The 11,358-nt window shown below is 33.7% G+C and overlaps 1 protein-coding gene across 2 annotated transcripts in view; it reads left to right on the top strand.

Moving 5' to 3' along the window:
* LOC142346046 (uncharacterized) overlaps positions 1-10,703 on the top strand; it is a 163,054-nt gene extending 152,351 nt beyond the window's left edge. The window contains exon 11 of one of the 2 annotated variants that reach the window (XM_075398531.1): positions 9,997-10,703. In XM_075398531.1, coding sequence (XP_075254646.1) covers positions 9,997-10,163 — 167 coding nt within the window. In that variant the 3' untranslated portion in view covers positions 10,164-10,703. Of the gene's footprint in view, positions 1-5,557; positions 5,825-9,996 lie in introns of those variants that run through there. The other variant, XM_075398532.1, reaches the window with a different exon arrangement.
* The last annotated feature ends 655 nt before the right edge of the window (positions 10,704-11,358 follow it).

Genomic DNA, 11,358 nt, shown 5'->3' with positions numbered 1-11,358 from the left:
CGGAACGGTAATGTTGTAAATTCAACGGTTTTATACTTGAAAGTATGGTTTATCAATATTCGGTTTTGATTTTCTAAAGTTTTTAGAATTAAATCAAAATTGACCAAATTTTTTAGAAAATTAAACAATTTAGCATAATGTTTTCTCTTTTTTCTCTATATCAGAGGTAGTTTATTGATATACAAAACGATTTGATCACTTTTTACAAGTTTTCGACAATTCGATCAAAAATTTTCAAAATCGATGTTTTTTCGTCTCAAAATTTATGTTTATTGGGGGTTTGATGGTGACCGGTTATCTAAATAGCGGAATTCTTAAGATTTCCGCGTTGAAAATTGCGGAACTTTTAAATTAAGATTTCCGCGTTGAAAAACACGGAATTCTTAAGATTTCCGCGTCGAAAATCACGGAAATCTTAATTCAAGATTTCTGCGTCGAAAAACACGGAATTCTTAATTTTTTTTGATCTGATACCGTTAATTTTTTGATTAACGGGCGGGAGACGATCAAGCAGCGAGCGGGGAGCTCGGGAAGTACTATGCTAGCAGACCACAGCAACAAACTCAACCAAACAAACTAGCCATAACTCGAGAACAAACTTAAGTCACACCCTAGGAAGGAAGAGAGATGCTACTGCAAGATAAACTAGCACAAGTCATTATGGGGCCTAATGTATACAAATAACAAAATAATTTACGGCAAAGCGGTTGTATACTAAATGGATTAAAAAAGCAAGAAATTTACTAACCGTAACTCCAGAATAAACTTAAGTCACACCCTAGTAATATTCAAACCTAAACAACCGATCAGCATACCAACAATATTTAACAAACTACAGCAAAAGTTAAGTAATATGCAGCGCTTTTGTAGTCTATGAAAGCTGAAAAAGTTAAAAAAACAATCTAGCCGTAACTCCAGAATAAACTCAATTCACACCCTAGAAGGCAAAAACCTAAACCAACTAACAACCATACAGTTACACGTAAACATACAGCAGCAAAAATCGGTATACTACAACAGGGGGCTAGTAAATTAGTAAAGTTGAAAAAGTACAGGAACCAACTAGCCGTTACTCTAGAACAAGATTAAGTCACACCCTAGAAAGCAACAAGACCAAAACAACCAACCAGCATACTAGCATAATCAACATACTGCAACAAAAACATAAAAATACTTCATCATATATGACAACATACTACATCAAGGAAATAATTAGGCGGAGAAACCCAACTGTGAACGCAAGAAAAAGAAACGGAATGATCGGATACGGAAACGAAATTTTGTGAGAGCGACGTTGATGAAAAATAAACGGAAATTGTGAATGGCGAACTTAAGGAACGATAAAGAAGCGGACGGTACGGTACGAAAACGAGATACGGAAAGAATATGATAACATCATTTTTTTATGGGCCAGATGTTGTGAATTTTTTCGCACCTTTTCTCTGTATTGAGTTTCACTCAATTAACGAATCTTCGATTGAAAATAAGAATTTTGACGAATTTGTCAACATTTTATGCCTTTGTTCAATTTTTTCAAAGTTTCGGTAAATTTTTCTGCAAATCCGTGGCTACGGAACGGTAATGTTGTAAATTCAAAGGTTTTATACTTGAAAGGATGGTTTATCAATATTCGGTTTTGATATTCTAAAGTTTTTAGAATTAAATGAAAATTGACCAAATTTTTTAGAAAATTAAACAATTTAGCATAATGTTTTCTCTATTTTCTCTATATCAGAGGTAGTTTATTGATATACAAAACGATTTGATCACTTTTTACAAGTTTTCGACAATTCGATCAAAAATTTTCAAAATCGATGTTTTTTCGTCTCAAAAATTATGTTTATTGGGGGTTTGATGGTGACCGGTTATCTAAATAGCGAAATTCTTAAGATTTCCGCGTTGAAAATTGCGGAACTCTTAAAATAAGACTTCCGCGTTGAAAATCACGGAATTCTTAAGACTTCCGCGTCGAAAATCACGGAATTCTTAATTTAAGATTTCCGCGTTGAAAAACACGGAATTCTCAAGATTTGCGCGTCGAAAATCACGGAAATCTTAATTCAAGATTTCCGCATCGAAAAACACGGAATTCTTAATTTTTTTGATCTGATACAGTTAATTTTTTGATAACCCAATATGATTGATTAAAGAGTTGGGAAAATTAGGGGTTGGACTTGCCGTCTAAAATCAATATAAATTTACGGCAAAAAGTTTTAGAGTAGTTTTTTTGGATGTGTCTTGCAGTTTTTTTTCTCGACTGCGTGTCGCTGAGAACCTACGTCTGGCTGCACTTCGTATGAGTTGTTTTAGTACCCAGTAAAACCTGCAATCCATGTATTTCCTCAAACGGCGTCTGGGTTGGTCAACTTTTGTCCTGTAAGAAGTCTGTATGATGTCCGTACATCAGTTGTCGAATCTCTCATTCAGTCATCTCGTTTGCTGTTTCTCCGTGACCTCAGGTTCGATTCGTTTCGGCCACACAAGGTCCTGCCGTAATGACCCATAAATCGTCAATTATAGCTCCACCACAACCCACATCTTGATTGCTTTCGAAATAAACGTCAACGAAGAAGCGGCGCTGGTCCACTGGGGTTGCAAACCCGTTTATAATAATCTGCACAAACGGTAAATTTATGCCGGAAGAACCAAACTCACTATTTTTATGCTGAACATGAAACGAATCTTTAGCAAAGACTTCTATTTAATACGTGTATCGCAACAATTAGGCTAAAATTTTGAAGTTCGTAAGCCGTCGCGGCACCAAATGTAAAGGCGTAAAACACTCTTTCGTTTTGATAACTTCAATTCAAGTAACGTATTTCTTTAAGCAAAGATCAATAACTAAACGTATTATCGGCAACACGTATAGGTTTTAGCAACACGTGTAAGCATTAGTACGTATTAAGATTACGGCGAACATATCAACGTATTCACTAATCGAAGATAGCAACAAGTGGTTTTTTAGACGGCAATTTTTGATGCTCTTTTGGCCGGTATTTCGTCTGATAACGAATCAGTTCAATGCGAGTCACCATTTTGTACCAGTGAATCCAAAAACCCGAAAATTATTGAGCCGAATCATGTCTTTTTTGATAGGTCTTATGATTAGATTTACTTGAAATTATGTTATTTGCACTTTTTCCGAGCTTTGTACGTAAATTGGACGCAATAATTCTATACGCAATTTAATAACTCGGATCTGATAGGCTAATAATATCTCGCTTTACTCAGTAACACGCCCACACACACACAAACACAAGCACACGCATACACACGCTCTCTCACACAACACAAACACACACACACACACACACAAACACACACACACAAACACAAGCACACGCATACACACGCTCTCTCACACCACACAAAGACACACACACAAACACAAGCACACGCATACACACGCTCTCTCACAATACAAACACACACACACACACACACACAAACAGACACACACACACAAACACAAACACACGCATACACAAGCTATCTCACACAACACACACATCTCCTATTAGCGATAATTTTTTATGATTTCAAACACACGCCTCAAAATATAAGTCACTTGAGCAATTTAAATGTGTTTTTGTATTTTTAACGGCCCAATAATTTGACTTTTTCTTCACAATTATATGGATTAATACAAATCTTTGTTATCAAACGTTGATTCGGAATCAAACATTTTTGCTCATTGAAATTTCAAAAAAGGAAGTGTTTGTTTTGTTGAAGAATTCTTCATTTTTCTCTATCGTTCTCTATAACATCAGTCTTGTTCTCCTCTTACTTACTTTTTTTCTTACTCTTCGTTTTGAGAGAATAGAAATAAAAAAAAACAAAATTTTTTAACCTCTCTGAAACTGAAAACTATTTCTCGATTAGTGAAAATATTGTTATTGTTACTATACCACCGTTAATTTACTGCGGATTCTGGGATTTAGTTTTGAATCTTTTAAGGATGATAAACGGTGTCAATTAAATGACAAGCTCTTCATTTTATTTCAGACCAATTTGTTCCTGGTGTTTATAATTTCATTTTCGTACTTCAATAGTATAAATAAATTCGATACTATTAAAAATTGCAACAGAAAGATTTCTTTCGATACAGTCGCTAATTTAGATTTTGCTTATAGTATTGGTGTTCACAATTTCAATTTCATACTTCAATACTTTAAATAAATTCGATACTATATTAAAAATTGCAACAGAAAGATTTCTTTCGATACAGTCGCCAATTTAGATTTTGCTTATAGTATTGGTGTTGATAATTTCAAATTCATACTTCAATAGTTTAAATAAATTCGATACTATATTAAAAATTACAGCAGTAAGATTTTTTTCGACACAGTCGCTAATTTAGATTTTGTTTATAGTATTGGTGTTGATATTTTCAATTTCATACTTCAATAGTTTAAGTAAATTCGATACTATATTAAAAATTGCAACAGAAAGATTTCTTTCGATACAGTCGCTAATTTTGATTTTGCTTATAAAATTGGTGTTGATAATTTCAATTTCATACTTCAATAGTTTAAATAAACTCGATACTATAATAAAAATTGCAACAGAAAGATTTCTTTCGATACAGTCGCTAATTTAGATTTTGCTTATAGTATTGGTGTTGATAATTTCAATTTCACACTTCAATGGTTTAAATAAATTCGATACTATATTAAAAATTGCAACAGAAAGATTTCTTTCGATACAGTCGCTAATTTAGATTTTGCTTATAGTAGTGGTGTTGATAATTTCAATTTCATACTTCAATAGTTTAAATAAATTCGATACTATATTAAAAATTACAACAGTAAGATTTTTTTCGACACAGTCGCTAATTTAGATTGTGCTTGTAGTATTGGTGTTGATAATTTAAATTTCATACTTCAATAGTTCAAATAAATTCGATACTATATTAAAAATTGCAACAGAAAGATTTCTTTCGATACAGTCGCTAACTTAGATTTTGCTTATAGTATTGGTTGGATGTGTCGGCTTGTTTAGCTACTCCATTGAGTACCGCGGGAAATAATTCAATTCCGGTGGAAATATGCTGAAGTTTCCTCAGTTTAAAAGTCTGGTATATTATCCTCTGTACGCGTAAATAAACTTTTGATCACGGTGAAAAGTTAACGAAGTCAAAAGAGTATTTAAGTAAAATGAGCTAGGGTCTGACCATGACTCATTTATCTCTGAAGAACTGTTGTCTTTAAAACATACCTCTACTTGTTTATTTTTTTCTCCGAAAAACTAACGAATTGCCGGCCCAATTTTGAATAAAACATTTTTTTAATTATTAGAAAAACCCAGAGTGCGAATTCTGAGCGTTAAATCTCAGGCTGTGATTCAAGACAGATATGAACTCTGATCAGACCGCTTTGAGCTCATACTGGGTCATTCCAGGACCAATATTACAGGGTCTAGAGAGTCCGAAAATGGCTGGAACGCCCAAACAGTGGTCTAATAGAGGTCAACAATGGTCAGAGATCAATTCTGTCTATAACTTCAGAATCGTATCTTTAATTGTTTTTGCAGTAATGAGTTCACGTGTTACATGTAGGCGGGTCCTTACTGTGTGACAACCCGGACGTGTCCTTCTCTGTTTGTGGGGTGGTGAGTCGGAGTTTGAGTGGAACCAGCAGCTGTACCGACAGTCCAGGAGCTTTTGCAAACGTCTACCACTTCAAACAGTGGATTAAAGACACTATCGAACATAACAAAATTTAAATGAATGACTGATTTTGTCCGACATCGATGAATGTGACAACCGTCTACCGGTACCAATAATCCACTTTCAATCAAAGTGGCTGCGATTTATAGACTAAATAAAGCATTCAAATATAAGTAACCCTATTCTACATCAAAGAATGGTATCAAGATACAAATTGGAAAACAGCTATGAAAGTGAGCGAATGAACTCAAGAGTTCGGTACCGGTAGACCATTGGAATGATACCTCTCAATATAGAACTCTGTTGGTTATTGGCGATGAAAATTGTTGGACTGCATAGATCTGAAAAATGTGTCCAATTCAAAATCAAAGTTAACCTTCTGTGTCAACTATTTAAATCTCACAGTACTTTACCTTGTCGACAATTTATCGACAGGTCGTCACTATAATGGCTCAGTGGCGGAAGAAAAAATATGTTGTCAGCTATTTTCGTTCTGATTTTTCTCACAAAATTCGGCTAAATATTTCACAAAATTCAGACATTTTAATCAAAAACAGCGCGAAATAGGTTTCTTTAGTCCACTTTGATTAAATTTGCAGGAAGTGCACACTCAAACACCATCAACACAAATTTTCTTGACTGAAAAGGGGCTAATTTCACTTCAACTTCCGTTGAGAGTGCTCTGTAAATAAAACTTTGCCGTTTTTTGCTAAATTTATTTGTTGAATATCAAAAACGAAGCATTAATTTTTGTTTTTTTAACTAACAAAATATCTATATCGATAACATTCGAAAAATTAAATATTCCTAATGGACAATCAGCATTGTCAGGACTAGTTCTATACCATTCTTGGAACGTTACAATCCAAAAATAATTCGGATTGTCGTCAGTCAATTTTTTAAAAAAAAAATTCGATCATTTTTGTTTTAATTAAATAACAGAACATTTCAAATCAAAGCTAACTAGTGATAGGTCCTATTGATTTCCTAATTAGCTCAGAATAATTTATCTGGTTGAATGCTTGAAAGCTTATTGTCGTTTTGACTTTCAAAATATTTAATTTTTAAATGAAAAATGGTTTATTGAACTTTGCCTCCATTTTGCTCTTAATTTGGTCAACTTGCAGCTAAGTGTCAGCAATCAAAGAGTGCTCCTTCTTTCTGCTAAATTCAATTTTAGTTTTTATTGTGGTTTTACGCCTTAAGTTATTGTGTTCTGGCTGTGATACTACTAGATTTCACATTTTTTTTAATTTTCAGGTATTTGCCCATTTTTCATGTTTTCTAGTTTTGTCAAATTATCACGCAATGGTCAGTTCATATATCTCAATTTCCGCTTTCAAAATAACGCACAGTTGATAATATTTAAATCCTTATTTTTAAATTTTTTACCGCTTCGACAGTACTTTCTCGAAGAATTTAATTGAATTTTTTAATTTTGTCTTTAACTGTCGTTTTTAATTTGTCTTTTTAGTCTTATTTAATTTCCTTTATAATGACAGGGTTTGGTTGGCTTTTCCTGGTGGAGTAGATGAGCCGATGTTCTGATATTAGAAGATAGATAATGGCCTTCATGACTTTGAAAACCATTGTTTTCCAAAAAAAAAACAAATTTCAACTTCGCAATTTTGTTCCGTTTATTGTCTGTTTGTTACTTGGATTCGTTTATTAAATGTTAAAGATGACATTATTTTTGTCAAGGGAAGGTGTCAAAAGGATTGGTTTCTCAAAATTTGATGTTTTGAAAGAATTCCTTATGATTTTACTGGCTTCGTTACGGGTTTTTCACAAAAAGTCAATTAATTTTTGATTTTTGTCATATTTGACGTTCTTTTTGTAGACACAAGACTTGTTCTGGATAATTGCAGGTCTCAAAGGCTTCATTTGGAGGAAAAAACTAGCCTATTCAACTTTTTCATTTTGTAATTACTGGCCTTTATGTTTCTGGAAATAAATTTTTTTCGATAAAAAAAATATTACATAATCTTGCTTTTTTTCTTTTTTGTCTATTTGTTACCTAGTTTCATCATTGAGAGGTCACATTATACATTTCAAGGTGAGGTGTCAAAAGTGATTGATGTCACGAAATCTAATGTTTTAAGAGAAGTTGTTATGACTTTACTGGCTTCCACACGGGTTTTTCACAAAAAAATCAAATGAACTTTTGATTTTTGTCATATTTGACGTTCTTTTTGTAGACGTAAGATATATTCTGGATAATTAAAGGTCTAAAGTGCTTCCTTTAGAAGAATGGACGAACCTATTCAAATTTTTCATTTTGTAACTAATGGCTTTTATGTCTTTGGAAATAAATTTTTTTCGAAGAAAAACAAGTATTACATTTTTTTGTCTAATTGTTGCTTATTTTCACTAATGAGGGGCCACACAATACATTATCGGTGTTCAACGAAGGTGCAATCAAACATATTTTGGATGCCAAAGAATGTCTTTACGGCTTCCAAAGCATTTTCTGGCAAGTTTTAATTGATTTTTAGTTCGTTGTCTATTTGTTGTTCTTTTTGTAACTGCATAAAAAATTGAATATCAAGAGTTCTTAATTCCCTTCTATAGAAGCATTGGTAATTTTAAACCTATGAGATATTTGAGTTGATTCCTAATGGTTTTCAATACTTTGAAATTAGTTGTTTTTTTTAAAAAAAATTCAGTTAGTTTTCTAACTTTAAAGCTTCTGTTCTTTTTTGTCTAATTGTTACCAAGCTTTATTATCAACTGGTGAATAACCATTTTTTTCTGGTGCATAACAAGTTATTTTGTTTATTTTCAGTTTTATCTGACGCTATTTTGACTTTGTTATTAAGTTTTGTTTTTTAAAACGGACATAAATTTTTTGATGTAATTAATGTTTGTTGTTGTTGTTTGATTATGCCGTTCGTCTTCGCTCGCTTTCTTAAAATCGGCATTTCTCATCAATCTAATGCATCTTTTTTTTCTCCACTGAGTTATTTGCTTTGGAGGCTATCTTTTCGTTCATACACCAGTTTTCTTTTTGGAAAATAATTTTTTTGTGTTTTTCCATCTGTTCCTCATTTGGTAGACAATTATGCCAAAATTGTGGATGAGCGGGGTCGGAACTTTATGTGCGATCGCACATTACCGAGCCGCCTTGTTAATATTATTGTGAAGACGATTTTGTTCTTAAAGAAACCTAAATTAAAAACATGAACGTGAGACTGAATGCTTACATATTCACAAATATAAAAATGTATATGTGCAAACTTCTGTTGTGATAATTACAAGAAATCAATATAACCGTTAAGAAACTTTTGATTAATTGTGTGCTTTTTAAACTGGGTACCTCTTCTAATCCGAACGACGGTGTTTGAAAATCCGAAAAAATGGACATGTAATAGTATAAATAAATTCGATGCTACTAAAATTACAACAATACGCTTTTTTTATTGATACAGTCGCTAATTTAGATTTTGCTTATAGTATTGGTTGGATGTGTCGGCTTGTTTAGTTACTCTATTGAGTACCAGTGGACATAATTCAATTCCGGTGGAAAAATGCTGAAGTCGCCTCAGTTTAAAAGTCTGGTATATTATCCTCTGTACGCGTAAATAAGCTTTTGATCACGGTGAAAAGTTAACGAAGTCAAAAGAGTATATAAGTAAAATGAGCTAGGGTCTCACCATGACTCATTTATCTCTGAAGAACTGTTGTCTTTAAAACATACCTCTACTTGTTTTTTTTTTCTCCGAAAAACTAACGAATTGCCGGCGCAACTTTGAATAAAACATTTTTTTAATTATTAGAAAAACCTGCTAATAAAAAAGTTTCACAAATTAATAAAAAATTTTTATTCATGAGATATTTTTTAACTCATCAACTTTTGATATTGCATGATCTGAAACACAATATTGTGGTAACATTCAAAAATTCTATTTTATTGAGCTGCTTGATTACTATAGGATATTAGAAATAAAACAAAAATACGATAGCATTAAATGATCTTAATTACTCGGGCGAAGGTTAAACAAAGTTGTAAAATATGAATTATATAAAGTCAATATCTCAAACAAATTAATAATTTTTTTCAAAACGGATCTGTCCAGAGTGCGAATTCTGAGCGTTAAATCTCAGGCTGAGATTCAAGACAGATATGAACTCTGATCAGACCGCTTTGAGCTCATACTGGGTCATTCCAGGACCAATATTACTGGGTCTAGAGAGTCCCCCGAAAACGGCTGGAACGCGCAAACAGTGGTCTGATAGAGGTCAACAATGGTCAGAGATCAATTCTGTCTATAACTTCAGAATCGTACTTTAATTGTTTTTGCAGTAATGAGTTCACGTGTTACATGTAGGCGGGCCCTTACTGTGTGACAACCCGGACGGGTCCTTCTCTATTTGTGGGGTGGTGAGTCGGAGTTTGAGTGGAACCAGCAGCTGTACCGACAGTCCAGGAGCTTTTGCAAACGTCCACCACTTCAAACAGTGGATTAAAGACACTATCGAACAGAACAAAATTTAAATGAATGACTGATTTTGTCCGACATCGATGAATGTGACAACCGTCTACCGGTACCAATAATCCACTTTCAAACAAAGTGGCTGCGATTTATAGACTAGACAAAGCATTCAAATATAAGTAACCCTATTCTACATCAAAGAATATTATCAAGATACAAAAGTGGAAAACAGCTATGAAAGTGAGCGAATGAACTCTAAAGTTCGGTACCGGTAGACCATTGGAATGATACCTCTCAATATAGAACTCTGTTGTTGATTGGCGATAAAAATTGTTGGACTGCACAGATCTGAAAAATGTGTCCAATTCAAAATCAAAGTTAACCTTCTGTGTCAACTACTTATATCTCACAGTACTTTACCTTGTCGACAATTTATCGGCAGGTCGTCACTATAATGGCTCAGTGGCGTTTTAGGCAAATTTTTATCATCTTCTGAATTTTCCCTAACTACATTTCATCAACAAATAAATTTTTGCTGTTGATTTGCTAACAGCCTTGAAGCCCATAAAAACTGTGAGTTCAATAAAAGTTTTTGTCCCATAATGCGCTAACTAATAAAAAATTTCATGAAATCTTTTGGTATTCAATTTTCGTTTTTGATAAGGACTCAGCAATTGTGAGAACCAGTCGTCAATCGGATGGAACAAATCTGGCATTGATTTACCTTGTCAACTCTTTATCGGTTTATAGGAAATTTTGATCAAACAAAATGTTTTACGGTGAACTCTAGCAGCTGTGATTACCGAAAATTTCTCTTTCAATCAACTTTTGTTCCAAACTATTTGAACATTTTTATCTTTATTTAAACTTTTTTTTTGCTAATCTGATTGCATTCTTTTCGTTTTTCTGCAATTGACCTCACATGCCGATTTGGGTACGGGCCAAACCGAACAGACCGGCAACTGGATATGAGCCAGATCAAACAGACCAACGTTTGGGTTTGGGCCAAACCAAACAAACCAAAGACAGGGAATGGGCTAGACTGAACTGGCGCAATTCAGGTATGTACAAGACCGAACAGACTCAATTCAAGTATGGGCCAGACCGAACAGATGCAATTCAGATATGAGCCAGACGGAGCAGTGCAACTGAAAAGTTGTACAGAATATGATTTCGGTCACTGCGAACTCCCCTCCCCTGTCAGGTGCAACTATTTTTCCTCATAAATTTCGATGCTACTGAAATCACAACAATACG

The sequence above is a fragment of the Convolutriloba macropyga genome, chromosome 9, assembly GCF_964194025.1.
Source record: "Convolutriloba macropyga chromosome 9, txConMacr16.3, whole genome shotgun sequence".
In the NCBI taxonomy this organism is placed as follows: Eukaryota; Metazoa; Xenacoelomorpha; order Acoela; family Convolutidae; genus Convolutriloba; species Convolutriloba macropyga.
Note: the sequence above shows the minus strand (reverse complement) of the source record. Positions and strands in the feature narration are given on the sequence as shown.